Source organism: Oncorhynchus mykiss, chromosome 7, assembly GCF_057628025.1.
Source record: "Oncorhynchus mykiss isolate SJ-2025 chromosome 7, ASM5762802v1, whole genome shotgun sequence".
Taxonomy (NCBI): domain Eukaryota; kingdom Metazoa; phylum Chordata; class Actinopteri; order Salmoniformes; family Salmonidae; genus Oncorhynchus; species Oncorhynchus mykiss.
The window spans coordinates 18,242,179-18,257,457 of record NC_143028.1 but is presented as its reverse complement, the minus strand read 5'-3'; the positions used below and the strand labels follow the sequence as shown (position 1 = coordinate 18,257,457).

General features: G+C 42.1%; 2 protein-coding genes across 2 annotated transcripts; one reads left to right on the top strand and one right to left on the bottom strand.

The window, feature by feature from the left end:
- Window positions 1–1,078: 1,078 nt before the first annotated feature.
- LOC110527539 (transcription factor 15) lies at window positions 1,079–3,889 on the top strand. The gene is made up of 2 exons (XM_021608884.3): window positions 1,079–1,934; window positions 2,165–3,889. Exons 1-2 carry the CDS (start codon window positions 1,434–1,436, stop codon window positions 2,195–2,197), a joined length of 534 nt encoding a protein of 177 aa, XP_021464559.3. The 5' UTR covers window positions 1,079–1,433; the 3' UTR covers window positions 2,198–3,889.
- A 388-nt stretch (window positions 3,890–4,277) lies between these two features.
- LOC110527538 (eIF5-mimic protein 2-A) lies at window positions 4,278–14,915 on the bottom strand. The gene is made up of 12 exons (XM_021608882.3): window positions 14,736–14,915; window positions 13,984–14,057; window positions 13,703–13,879; window positions 13,371–13,465; window positions 13,156–13,221; window positions 12,865–13,000; window positions 12,464–12,573; window positions 8,449–8,619; window positions 7,309–7,455; window positions 5,582–5,720; window positions 5,166–5,288; window positions 4,278–5,033 (listed from the first exon to the last, which is right to left on the bottom strand). The coding sequence occupies exons 2-12, from the start codon at window positions 14,045–14,047 to the stop codon at window positions 5,002–5,004; spliced, it is 1,260 nt and encodes a 419-aa protein (XP_021464557.1). The 5' UTR covers window positions 14,048–14,057; window positions 14,736–14,915; the 3' UTR covers window positions 4,278–5,001.
- Window positions 14,916–15,279: the final 364 nt, after the last annotated feature.

Below are 15,279 nucleotides of genomic sequence, written 5' to 3'. Positions count from 1 at the left end.
ATATAACCCATAGTATAGACTTGAAATACCAAAACAAGAACGCACATACAAATCACCTCCCCTCATTTTTTTACATTTTAATTTCCACAATTTATGCTTGCATTGATTAGCATCAGTTGGCCCTTTGAAATCATTCAAACCTATTGACATGAAATTGCTGTGATTAGAATTCTCTTTTCACACAACTTACCTTGCTCCCGGGAACACAAACTGTTGTTGGTATCACGACATAGAATCTTGGTATGATGATCTTAAAGTTTACTGAAGTAACACTATATAAGTGACTTGTGCATTGACAGATATTTATATCAAGGCTAAAGATGGCACAGGTTATGGGGCGACTGCCATGGGGTGGAGGAACAGCTGGAGGGTGACTGATACACCTGGACTATTCACTCACGGTCCTGGTCGGAGGGCGCTGAAGCTGGTGTCATGACTCTAAGACCAAGGAGTAATTCCTTCACTGGGGTTTGAACTGAGTTTGAATTTGAGTTCTGAGAGTTGTTGACATGCTGTAACGAAGTAGCACTTCCCCCGAAATGCTTCCCCAAATCATACTGACAGGATTTCTAGGAACACACATTCTAATGCGAAACTTTGCAACGTGTTCTAAATATCAGTGTCATTTGACTGACACAGTGGTCTAATGTAAACCGGATGAATGTTTTCACTATGTCCAGATTTGCATTGTCATCATTTCGTGACCTTTGCACCTTTGCGTGCAATAGAAGCTTGTGCGAATGTGTGTATGTTGTTGAGGCGTCCGGTAGTTAGACTCAGCGGGAGAAGATGAAAGACTTCCAGGAAACAGGAGATGAGAAAATGAAGGTTTGTGATGAAGGAGGGAGTAGAGAGTCACAGCATGACCATGTCTTTACCTGGGCTGAGAGTGGGAGAAGGTTAATGTAGTGCATCGACACTGTCACACCCTGACCACTCAATGCGTGCAGATCTGAAGGGGCTGGATAGGTATAAGCAGTGTAATGGTCAAGCTTCCACCTTACAGATCTGCAAACATGGAAGGGTTAGGGGTCAAGGGGCAGGGGTTAGGAGCAAAGTGGGAGTGTGCTGGCTCTCTGTGGAGGGGGGGGGGGTTATATATATACACCTCTAGCACCCAAAGAACCACGACAGGTGGCCTCTACTCTCTAGCCTCCACCTGTCTTTCCTTTTCCAGAGGCCGCATGCATGGTGACTGGGCTCAGAACGGATCCGTTATTCAAGAAATGGCATGCTGCTCTGCCAAGGGAATGGCGTGAGCCCAGTTAGCGCAGGATCCCCCACCCCCAGTCACCGGATCACACGGCGGCAGCTGGTCCCAGGTGCTGTTTTCACTCTGCTTTTATAAAGTGGTTGGCAGCAGTCGGCTGCACCATGAAACAGACACAGTTGCAGCTCAGTCCCCCCGCCTTAGACACCCAGCCAGGTCCACCATGAAGTCCACAGGGAGCGAACAGAGTGCCACGCCGGACGGTTTCCCCTCCGACCTGGACGAGCTGGATAGTGGAAGCGAGGAGAGCTCCGACAACAAGTCGACGGGCGGCGGCTGTAGCCCCCAGGGAGGGTGCCGGGAGGTAGCCAGGCAGAGGGAGAGGGGGTGCAGCAGGCGTCTGCCGGGCGTTAGCAAACAGAGACAGGCAGCCAACGCGCGGGAACGGGACAGAACCCACAGCGTGAACACGGCCTTCACCGCGCTGCGCACCCTCATCCCCACAGAACCGGCCGACAGGAAACTGTCCAAGATCGAGACGCTGCGCCTGGCGTCCAGCTACATCTCCCACCTTGCCAACGTGCTGCTGCTGGGGGACGAGTGTTTGGACGGACAGCCCTGTCTCAGGTACCACAGCATCCTGCAGAGCAGCACCAACATCAACAGCAGCAGCCCCCCGCTCAGGCCCATATGCACTTTCTGTCTCAGTAACCAGAGGAAAACGGTGAGTCCTCAAAATAAATCAGTATATATTGGTTGACAGGCTGTGGGCTATCATGGAAGGCTGCACGTAATCTCCACAAAATAGGATGGATGAATGGGATTTGGCTACATTTAGATAACGGGCCAGTACTTTATTTAACATTGGAGGAATTCCATAACAGTCATCACAATCAATAGTATTTCAACGGTTTTATGTCAATGTAAACTACTACAATTTCTCTACCCTCACAGCTCAGAGATGGAGAAAAGCACACAGCCATCTGACATGGTCACGCACTACTGTCAAGACCAGGATGCATACCAAGTCACACGGATGTTTACATGTACCTACGAGTGAGAAAAAAAAACAATATAACTTTGTACATATTTTTGCTAAATCTTAGGACAACCCCCCCCCCCCCACTGAAATGCACTTTCCGTTCTCACATGTGCGTCTTATCCACTGTGTTTTGGTCAAATTGTAACTCGAGCACAATGTGTAAGGTTCCACCTGACAGTGGGCTATTTCGGTATCAGAAATAGTAAGCCCTAGTGTCTCGCTCCTAAAATCACAGTCTCGCCTCCCCCATGCAGCCAGTCACATGGTTGTAACCCAAGCCTAGGCCGTGCAGCGGTTGCTGTCAGTAGAGTAGTGGACTGGTAGGCTTGTCTCCTGACTGACTCATCTTTTGCCAACTGAGTATAGGGTGCCTTGCTCCAGATTTTTATAAATTCAAACTCAATTCAATAGCCCCAAATATACTTTGGTAGCTGTAAAATTGTATTTCATTTTAACCAGGATAGTCCACTTAGTAAATGAGTATAAGCCACTGCTTTCATGGGAGTCTTGAAATCTAAATGGGGGAGGCAAAACAAATATAAAATGTGCTTGAATCCAAATATTAAAGTGTTATATATAGCCCCCCCACTAGTACAGCAGAAGCAACCCCACTTGGTGTTTACAAACTTTACCACAACATCAAATCATATTCCATGTCAAATGTAACATGGTGTGGAACAGAAGAAAACATAACATACATATATGTAATCACTGCTTTTGGGAGCTCAATGTTACACCGTATGTTGAGAAATGTTTACTTGCATGTATTGCACAAGCCTTTTCACAATTCACAAACACACAATAGTTCTGCATGTGTGTCTGTGCAGTATTGGTTGCACCTTTGAAGGCCCAATGCAGCTGTTTTTATATCAGCATCAAATCATTTCTACTTAACAAAGTACCTTACTGTAATAGATTTCCATTAAATTGGGAAAAACGTTGCTTTTTAGCACAAAACTTTCTCAAGCTAGAATTTTGCTAGGACTGTCTGAGAGTGGTCTGAGTTGGAAGTTTGGAACTCTTATTACAGGTCATGGTGTATTAACTGCATGGTGATGTCACAATGGAAAGTCAAAACTCCCACCCATGCAAACCTGCTGATCAGAAGGTCCTGTGTAGATTGTATTTTCAACCAGCAACTACCAGGAAATAACACAGATCAAATGTGTTCATACTTTTAGTGTTAGTTTCATCAGCACAATATAATTTAAAAGACCGGAACAGAATTGACTGCACTGGACCTGCAAAACCTTTAAGCTTAACACAATATTTTGATTTTATGCATTGATTTGGGTATATATTAAATTACTTCAAAATCATGCAAGATAAAAATAATATTTTTATGAATTATCCAAAACAAATAACTTGTTGCACACGGATTGCAATACACTTTTACCTCAATGAAGATCTGAATGTATTAACCTAATAGAATTATAGGCCTACCTCCAAGTCTATTGTAATGTGTAGCATTGTTGTAAACATACTTGAATTTTTCATAACTTATGGAAGACAATTGTCCTCTGCACATAAACAATGAGAAGCTGTTTAAGAAAAAAAAATAATGTATTTTTGTACAATTAGCTAAAAATATATATTATTTGACTTGTAAACACAATCATTAAACTACTTTCAAAATAATTTTGGACTGATGACTTGAATGTGCATGTAAAAAGACCTTTAGGCCAAGTTTACACAGGCATTCCAATTCTGATTTTTTCCACTAACTTGTCCAATCAGATCAGCTCTTTGGTCAATAATTGGGCAAAATATCAGAATTGTGCTGCCTGTGTTAACACAGCCTTAATATATATATATATATATATATATATTTTAATCACTCAAGAATATTTACTGTGGATTGTGTAGTAAACTCATCAGGTTTACCCAGTAATAACATTAAGCTGTGTCTGAATTTGGGACCTCAGGTGGAGATGTGTAAGTACAGCAGGCAGCCATGTTAAAGTATAGTCATTGATTGCTACACACCAAACAGACAATTGTTTACCATAAATAATCAAAACAATATGAATTAGTCCTTTTTATTTCTTTAAAAAAGTCAATTGGTTTAATCAGATTAAAGAAAGTAGTAACCAATATTAATTACTTAGCTGGCAATTCATCTTCCAGAGAGGATGTCAGTCAGGTCAAAAGGTGGTTATACCAAGATGACAGTCACTGCACAACGTTCATTTGATCACCAATTCAACTGTTCATTACAGGTTTGTCCAAAAGGCCAAGGTAAGGAAAGGAGCTAACATGAGGATAGGGCTACCGGTAAATCCTTTGGCGAGAAGGCAAATGACTTGTCATTTTAGGGTGCCTTTAAGTCACGCGGCAAGAAGGCGCACTACTGCAATATTAACAGGTACAGCAGTATCGGGGATATCATGGTTTATCAGACTTTAGACTGGATGCAGCAACATCAATAGAGTATCTTAATCATCAAGTAGAATGAAATTCTAATAAAAAAGGGGGTTCATTTCTGCATCTTTCCAAACAAATCAACACATAATTTGTTCATTTTATGATTGAGGTTTTAATTCACAATATATGTGAACTACTAAGGGTAAGTTTCAAATAAAATCTAATAAGGAGTGTACTGTTGACATCACAGCTCTTGAATTAAATGTAAATGTTGAAGTTGGAGAGGGGTAAAATAGAAAAACAGGACTGGGAGAGACGAGCACTTCAGTAACATCCTACTGCTCCTACTGTGCCGTTTAAAATGCACACCCGGAGGGTTGAGTTCTCAGTTCTCTTCCTCCTCCTCGGACTCAGACTCTGGAAGACAGAAAAGAGTGGACTCAAATCAGAACATTTCAATTTACAACAACATGAATATTAAGAGAACTTGTGTTTTTCAAAAAGGTGACTATTTACTATGAAAATGTGTTTAAAAAAATATAGTTTTACCTTCCTCTGCATGCTTCAGCCACTCAACAAATTTCTTCATCTGCTCGAGGAAAACACTCTTTCCTTTAGCAACGTGGGCCTCTGTGTACCACTTAAGAATGGCCTCTTCACTCAAAACATCCGCTGTGTTGGGAGAGGGGGCGAGAACAAGGAACATAAAAATGTTAGGTCAAAGGTCATGAAAGCCAGGGGACCAGGGTTCATTGGGGCACAGCATAAAGCCTCAAAGGATAACGAAAATTAATGTTTCTTATTAGATAAGTCTGGGGAAGTCTCTGTCCCCGTTTCAGTCCATTTTCTTCCGTTTGGTACCTAATGAAAATTACATGTCACATGAGAGCCCCCGCCCCACACAGTCGGTCCGAAATGGCACCCTATTCCCTTTAGTGTGCACTACTTTCAACCAGGTCCCACACCTTTGTAGAGGAGCACCACAATCTTCTGGAAGGCCTTCATGAAGTGGATGTTGTCATAGCAGTACTCCTGGATCTTCACCAGCAGAATGATCTCAGAGGCTCCCTGGGAAGTAAATGCCTTCAGGAGAGGACTGTATTGCTGTGGAGAAGAGAGAAAGACACGGGGTTAGGGTACAGGAGGGTGAGACACTAGATGATCTCAGATGCTCCTTGGGAGGTAAACACCTTCAGGAGAGGACTAATGCTGTGGTGGAGAGAGGACCAATAAGTTTCCATGTATCCAATCTTTAATTTACTAATAGGCAAGTCAAATAAGAACAGATTCTTAGTGGCAATGACAAGATGTCAGGGGCAAGCACAGCAGCAATAGAAGCACATACATTTACATTTTAGTCATTAACTTCTTGACGCACCCATCCCGTTAGCGGGATCATTTTCATCAACACCCGCTGAATTGCAGTGCGCCAAATTCAAATTAAATGACTAAACATATTTAATTTTCATGAAATCACAAGTGCAATACAGCAAAACACATTTTAGCTTGTTGCTAATCCACCTGGCACAAATGCATAAACAAGCATTTATGTAAGAACATCTCTCTCAGTAGACAAAATATTACAAACACCTAGCAGCCAAGTAGATTAGTCACGAAAGTCAGAAAAGCAATAGATTAAATCGCTTACCTTTGATGATCTTCAGATGTTTGCACTCACGAGACTCCCAGTTCCACAATAAATGTTCCTTTTGTTCCATAAAGATTATTTTTATATCCAAAACAACTCCATTTGTTTTGTGCGTTATGTTCAGAAATCCACAGGCTCGAGCGGTCACGACATCGCAGACGAAAATTCCAAATAGTATCCGTAATGTCCACAGAAACATGTCAAACGTTTTTTATAATAAATACTCAGGTTGGTTTTAAAATATATAATCGATAATATATCAACCGGGACTGTCGCTTTTTCAATAGGAGAGGGAGAGACAATGGCTGCCCCACTCTGTTGCGCAAGCAAAACTCTGCGAACACCCAGCTATCCACTGACGCGATGTTATCTTTCTCGCTCATTTTTCAAAATAAAAGCCTGAAACTATGTCTAAAGACTGTTGACACCTTGAGGAATCTGGTTGATATCCCTTTAAAATGGAGGCAAGGCATCCAATGGAACAGAGAGCTTTCAGAAAAAACAGCACTTCCTTGTTGGATTTTCACCTACAATATCAGTTCTGTTATACTCACAGACAATATTTTGACAGTTTTGGAAACTTTAGAGTGTTTTCTATCCTAATCTGACAAGTATATGCATATTCTAGTTTCTGGGCCTGAGAAATAGGCGGTTTCAAATGGGTATGTTTTTTAGCCAAAAACTAAAATCCTGCCCCCTACACTCAAGTTAACCCTAATTGCTCTGGACAAGAGCATCGGTTTAAGTGCCTTGCTTAAGGGCACATTGACAGTATTTTCACCTTGTTGGCTTGTGGATTTGAACCGGCGACATTTTGGTTACTTAGCCAACACTCTTAACCGCTATACAGGGGGGGCACACTCCAATCTGGCCCATATTAGTACCACCCCACCCTCTTCCAATACTATACAGTTCCAGAAAACACTAATCTGAAGTTAATTTAGCAGCAACTAATTTAACCTTCATCTAGGTTTGTCTCATTGAGAAATGTTTGGCAAGAGACCTGTTCAATAACACAGAAGTCTACAGTTACAAAGCTTTTACCTTCAAGTGTTTGATAGATTGTTCGCAGACCAGCTCTTCCTTCTTGTTCCATTCCACACAGCTCATGACACTGGACCACACGATGCCGATCATCAGTTGTTCAGAGATGCTAGTCTTCTTCATCTCCTCCCTGACATAGGCAATTATCTAAACAAAGCAGGGAACATGTCAATGAACAGCTATCAAGCGCTCATTCATATAATTAATATATATATATATATATATATATATATATATATATATATATATATATATATAAAAACATACACACACAGAACTAAAATATAAACAAAACATGTAAAGTGTAGGTCCAATGTTTCGTGAGTGGAAAAAAAACAATAGAAAAAAATCTCCATACTGTATGCACAAAAAGTGTATTTTAATTTGTTTACTTCCCCGTAAGTGAGCATCTCATTTGCCAACATAATCCATCTACCCGACAGATGTGGAATATCAAGAAGCTGATTAAACAGTATGCTTCTTAAACAGGTGCACCTTGTGCTGAGGACAAAAGGCCACTAAAATGTGCAGTTGTCACAACACAATGTCACAGATGTCTCAAGTTGAGGGAGCGGGCAATTCCTCTGCTGACAAGAGGCACGTCCAGCAGAGCGGTTGCCAGAGAATTGACCATTCATTTTTCTACCATAAGCCATTTCAGAGAATTTTGCAGTACTTCTAGCCTCAGAAATGCAGACCATGTGTAACCACGCAAGCAAGTTTTTTTTCTTCCTCAAACATCCCATAATGACAAAGCAAAAACGTTAAACCCTTTACTCAGTACTTTGTTGAAGCACCTTCGGTAGCGATTACAGCCTCTAGGCTTCTTGCGTGCTAGGAATATGGGACCAAATAAATTGACTACTTTAATACACAAACTAATTTGTCCCAATACTTTTAGTCATCTTAAAAAAAAAAAAAAAAGTGGGGACTATGCACAAAAAGTGGTATAATTTCTAAATAGTTCACCCGATCGATGAAAATACCCTCAAATGAAAGCTGACAGTCTGCACCTGTCACCTGTCATTGTATCATTTCAAATACCTAGTTCTGTATGCAGTAGAGAGACAAAAAAATCTCATGTGTCACTGTCCCAATACTTTGAACCCACTGTATAAGAATAGAGTAGCCAGGCCTCACATCTTTGAAGTTGTCCCCGCGGGCCATCATCTCCTGGAGCTCTTTCTGCAGCTCCTTACGGGACCCGATGGCCTCCTGGTTCCTGGCAAAGTCCGACAGCTCCTTCAGTCCCGCGTCAGTGAAGTACTTAGAAAAATGCTCACAGCTCCGCTTGTTGGCGGGAAAGAGTTCCTATGACAGATATAGATACAAGTAATTAGTTCCCATTCAATATAACATTTTTTTTTTTTTTTTTTTTTTAAATCTACAGGCCTATATAAAAACTCTTAGGGCTGGTTCAACAGACAATCTCCATTGAACATTCTTTTTAGACTACGACTAGTCTTGAAGGGATAGATCACCCAAATAACACAATTATACTTGCTTCCTTACCCCTATGGATAAGGTACAACAGAAATCCATGCTTTAGTATCCCTCGCACAATTTCAATTTGCTAACATTTCAGCATTTATGAACAAATCCCATTAAAGTCATGGGACCGATTAGCATTTTTCGCACATCATGTCTAAATCATTCAAAAGTATTTAAAGTTGATTGTTGAGCTTCGCAAAGTCACTCAGAGGATTTGAAAGTGCTGTGAAATGTTAATTTTGGTCCCATGACTAATGGGATTTGTGCCACAAATGCTAACATAGGGAAACAGTGCCAGGGATACTAAAACAAAGCATGGATTGCTGTCATGCCTTGTCCATAGACTGCTTACAGCAGGTGTATCAAACTAATTTCCATGGATGGCCTAGTGCCTGCTGGTTTTTCCTTGCAAATAAGGCCTAGACAAGCAGGTGAGGGGAGTGCCATACTAATTAGTGACCTGGAGTCAATCAAGTACAAGGGACGAGTGAAAACCCGCAGACACTCGGCCTTCCATAGAATTAGTAGGACACGAGGCTTACAGGGTAAACGATGTTTACTTACAAGCCCTTAGCCAACAATAGAGTTAAGTAAGAAATAACTAAAGAGCGAACAGCAGTAAAATAACAATATCGAGGCTATATACAGGGGGTACCGGTACAGAGTCAGTGTGCGGGGGCACCGGTTAGTCCAGGTAATATGTGCATGTAGGTAGAGTTAAAGTGACTATGCATAGATGAGAGTAGCAGCAGCGTAGAGGGGGGAGACACACACAATGCAAATTGGTGTGCTTGGACCATGTTAGTTTGTTGGTGATATGGACACCAAGGAACTTGATGCTTTAAACCTGCTCTACTACAGCCCTGTCAATGAGAATGGGTGTGTGCTCAGTCCTGCTTTTGCTGTAGTCCACAATCATCTCCTTAGTCTTGATCATGCTGAGGGAGAGGTTGTCCTTGCAGCACACGGGCAGGTCTCTGACCTCCCTATAGGCTGTCTCGTCATTGTTCAGGCCTACCACTTTTCTGTCAATGGCAAACTTAATGGTGTTGGAGTTGTGCAATCATGAGTGAACAGGGAGTACAGGGGACTGAGCACGCACCCCTGAGGGGTCCCCGTGTTGAGGATCATTGTGGAGGATGTGTTGTTACCTACCCTTACCACCTGGGGCAACCCGTCAGGAAGTCCAGGATCCAGTTGCAATGGGTATTGTTTAGTCCCAGGGTTCTTTGCTTAGTGATGAGCATTGAGGGTACTATGGTGTTGAACGCTGAGCTGTAGTCAATTAATTGCATTCTCACATTGTGTTCTTAGGCACAGGGACAATGGTGGTCTGCTTGAAACATGTTGGTACTACAGACTGACAGGTAGAGGTTGAAAATGTCAGTGAAGACTTAAGTTGGTCAGAGTACACGTCCTGGTAATCAGTCTAGCCTTGCGGCCTTGTGAATGTTGACCTGTTTAAGTCTTACAACGACTGCGGAGACTCACAGTCGTCCGCAACAGCTGATGCTCTCATGCATGTTTCAGTGTTACTTGCCTCGAAGCGAGCATAGAAGTTATTTAGCTCATCTGATAGCTGCCCAGTGACACGAGCCTCTCAGCTGTGCTTCCCTTTGTAGTCTAATAGTTTGCAAGCCCTGCCACATCCAACGAACGTCAGAGCCGGTGTAGTACGATTTGATCTTAGTCCTGTATTGGTACTTTGCCTGTTTGATGGTTCTGAGGGCATAGCGGGATTTCTTATAAGCTTCCGGATTAGAGTCCCACTCCTTGAAAGCGGTAGCTCTACCCTTTAACCAAGTGCGGATGTTGCCTGTAATCCATGGCTTCTGGTTGGGGTATGTACGAGAGGTCGACCGATTAATCGGAATGGCCGATTAATTAGGGCTGATTTTAAGTTCACACAACAATCGGAAATCTATATTTTTGGGCTCCGATTTCTTTTTTTTATATATATATTTTATACCTTTATTTAACTAGGCAAGTCAGTTAAGAACACATTCTTATTTTCAATGACAGAACGACAGATTTTAACCTTGTCAGCTCAGGGGATCCAATCCTGCAACCGTACAGTTAACAAGTCCAACGCTCAAACCATTGCACTCCACAAGGAGCCTGCCTGTTACGCGAATGCAGTAGAAGCCAAGGTAAATTGCTAGCGAGCATTAAACTTATCTTATAAAAAACAATCAAGCATAATCACTAGTTATAACTACTAATCCAGTTTAGCAGGCAATATTAATCAGGTGAAATTGTGTAATTTATCTTGCGTTCATTGCACGCAAACTTTTTTAAATTTACATTTTTAAAATCGGCCGATCAAATCGGTATCGGCGTTGAAAAATCATAATCCGTCGACCTCTAGTATGTACGTACAGTCACTGTGGGGACGACATCATCGATGCACTTATTGATGAAGCCAGTGACTGATGTGGTGTACTCCACAATGTCATCGAAAGAATCCCGGAACACATTCCAGTCTGCTTACAAAACAGTCCTATAGTTTAGCATATGCGTCATCTGACCACTTTTTTATTGACCGAGTCACTGGTGCTTCCTGCTATAATATTCGCTTGTAAGCAGGAATCAAGATAGAATGTCAGATTTGCTAAATGGAAGGTGAGGAAGAGCTTTGTACACATCTCTGTGTGTGGAATAAGGGTGGTCTAGAGTTCCCCCCCTCTGGTTGCACATTTAATATGCTGATAGAAATGAAGTAAAACTGATGTGTTTCCCATGCATTAAAGTTCCCGTCCACTAGGAGCGCCGCCTCTGGATGAGCGTTTTCCTGTTTGCTTAAGGTGGTATACAGCTCATTGAGTGCGGTTTTAGTGCTGCATCGGTCTGTGGTATGTAGACAGCTATGAAAAACACACATGAAAACTCTACGTAGCCCGTGTGGTCTATAGCTTATCATGAAATACTCTACCTCAGGCGAGCAAAACCTTGAGACTTCCTTCCTACAAATATACATAGACCGCTACCCCTTGTCTTACCAGAGGCTGCTGTTCTATCCTGCCGATAGAGTGTATAACCCGCCAGCTATATGTTATTCATGTCGTCGTTCAGCCACGACGACTTGGTGAAACATAAGATTACAGTTAATAGATGCTTTTAGTTCGTCCCATTTCTTTTCCAGCGATTGCCATCTGTGCTGTTAGCCAACATACAAAGGCAGATTAGCCCTTCGTCACCTAATCCTCACAAGGCACCCCCGATCTCCTTCCGCAAAATCTTTGTCTCTTTCTCCTGTTGTGAACCACAGGGATGAGGGCCTGTTCGGGCGTCTGGAGTAAATCCCTCTCGCCCAACTCATTAAAGAAAAATTCTGTGTCCAATTCCAGGTGAGTAATCGCTGTTCTGATGTCCAGAAGCTCATTTCGGTCATAAGAGACGGTAGCTGCAACATTACGTACAAAATAAGTTACAAACGCAAAAATAAAAAAAATAATAGCACGATTGGTTAAGAGCCAATTAAACAGCAGCCATCCTCTCCGGTGCCATTAAATGATGTAAGGAAGCGTATGTCACTTTGGAGAACCATCCCTTTAATCTGTGTTGAGGAAAGCACCACTTCTATATGTATTGGTATCCTTCAAGGGGCACAAAAAAAAAAGAAAAAAAAAAGAAAGAGGAATTGAGTAAGGAATTGTAGCTTTACCATCAGCCTGTTGTCCATGCCGACTTTGCGGAGAGCGACAGCAACAGCGTTGATATCCCTTTCATAGATCCAGGACTTGAACAGTTTCACAGCAAAGGCTGCAGATACTCCTGCAAACAGTCATAAAGCAACAGTCAAAGCAGCAGGTACCCTGCAATGAACAGCACTTAAATCACTCATTTGTATAAACTAAAAACAGTTCAGAGACATTGGATTCATAAAAAATTAAAAGTTGTTTGACTGAATACTGTGTCCATTTCAGAGACCATTTAACAAAAATCCAGTGAAGAGGGTCATGTTCATTAGGGCCCACCGTAACCAAAACATTTGTGAAAATGAAAACAAGCAGCTCTTATTGGACAGGTCCAGGTAAAGATAGTGGTGGGCTGGCAGACACTCACCCTCTTTGACCACGTTCTCGTTGAAGAGACTTCCAATGACAGCGGCTGATATGTTTCCATTGGCCAACAGAATGCCAGTGAGCATGGCCAGCTTGTTGCGTTCGGATTCGGTGAACCCTTTTAAAAACAGCAGCAACTGTGGAGTAGATAAAATAATGAGCCTGCAGGGTAAATATTTTAGTTCTTTGTTGCGAAAATAAAATCCCATTCAAAAAAGCTCATGCAGGTTCCATTATGTGCAACTTCCATCAGTGACAACTACCAAGCAGGAGTTCAAACCAACTGTCTCACCTTCTTGATCTCCTCCTCAAACCCTTTCTCCAGGTACTTGTAACGCCGGATCAGCTTGTTAAAAACCTACAAGTCCAAAACAAAGGAAGATGTGAAATTGTGGTAAATTCTTTATTATACAGCATTGATTAGCTGGGTAGAGCTTCTTGACAGATGTATATCTATAGTTGGATATAGATACATTGCCCTAAGAAATTATTTCCACGTCCTCTTACCTGAGCATATGCTTGCATTGTCTCAAGGTCCTCTTGTGCCGTGAAGAGGCAGAACTCTGTGCGGGTCAGGTCGTCCGATATACTACCTCCTGGGGCTGAAGTCAGGTGAAGGGGGAGAAAGAAAGTGTCATGTGTGCTGATCTGGACAACAGTGGTTTCCAAACAGTATGGAATCTGACCTCCAACACTACACTTCCTCTAAAACTCTCCATGAATCCCCTTTCCTTCTCAAAAAACACATTGTTGAAGGTCCGATGGGTGGGACTTTGGAAGGAGGCAAGGGATCCCTGAAAGTTACTGACTTTCAACACTACTTACAGATCTGTACTCACCAAGCATTCCGCCAGCCACCAGGATGTCAAAGAGTGTCTCTGCATACCGGCGGTAGTCAAGCTTGGCGCCAGAGGCATCAAGGAATTTTGCAACAGCTTCCAAATCAGAGCCAGTTTGATTCAAGCCTTGTACGATACTTTCTTGAAACTGAGTAGGGTCAAATCTCTCCTTTTCATCTGTTGAAAAACATGCCAGAATTTCACTGCCGGTAGCATTTTGACATAGCAAGGTGAAACCAAAATAGTGGTCAATTGGTCAACAAAGAAAATGCCCAACTTACCTCTTTTCCTCGTTTTGAAACGCTGGCCGGTTAGCGTTGGCTTTTGCTGCTTTTGATTATTCATAAAAGACACTCTGGATGAGAAAAGTTTAACATTAACGTCTGTGATTGAGCACTGTCAAGATAACTAGTAAATATTAGCAGGCTATGTATAGCTAGTTGGAAACGTGCTCTGCCCACCAGGATTTACCTAACGTTAGGCCCATGCGAGCTAGTCAGAGCTATGCTATGCCTTGTTCTGGATATCTTTTAGCAAGCCACACCTGGTAATTTGGATAACTGGCAAAGTTGACATTGTTAATATTAATCGTGACAAAGCTAGGTTACAATCAAAATGTAGTTAGGTGAAGTTAGCTAGCCTGCTTAGTTGCCATCCAATATGGTAGGCTTTAGTGTGAGCACGGGGACCTTCCCCCATGCGCCTGTTCAGCCAGGCCTTGCTTGTTCGTGTGGCACCTGCGAAACTCCCACAGCAGCTAACGTTAGCTAACAAGCCACAATTTCCTGTAATGCTAACAAAACTTGGACCAAAGGACGTCGATTTGGCAACTAGGTGTCTCTACAGTGGGTAGTTAATTAAAACATGCGTTTCGACGTGCCATATCTAACAAAGTCAGTTCTTCCGACATGACAGCTAACGTTGTTAGCCATTTAGTTGCCTGAAAAAGAACTCCAGCTAGCCCATGTTAGTTTAAACAGACACGTGTAGATTAAATTGTCTACCGAATGTGCAAAGTATGCAGGTCACCTACCGAAATGTATGCAGATAAAAAAACGGTTAGAGAAAGAACAAATTCAAAACACCCGATTTCAGTTCTATCGACCTAACAAAATTACTATTTCCGGAACCAACCAGTGACCGGTTTTCGCAAGTACGCATGCGTGTTTAAATACGGCTCTATATTGTTTATGTAATGTTTCTTTGTCATGATGTAACTTTCTTGATAATGTGTGTAAATTATGGTCAAGTTCAAGCCATGTGACATTGGTCAATTCCGAAGGTATTTAAACTGCCACAAATGATAGTTCAGAGCTTTTGAGCAAACATCAATGATGTCATCCCACCAAATTGCTGTGAATTGATTTTCGATGTCATTGTTTTAGATGCCATTCCCTCAGATGTTGCTATGTTATTCAGGAACGTGTCAAGACCTGACCCTCAGAGCCTACCTTCTATTGACCCTGTTGACTCATCAGTAGGAAAGATTTCTTTCTCTTTTGGTTCATTCAACAACAGAGCGATATGATCCTTGTTTCAGCAGGATGTTGTATCTATGTATACCTTATGTCATGCCT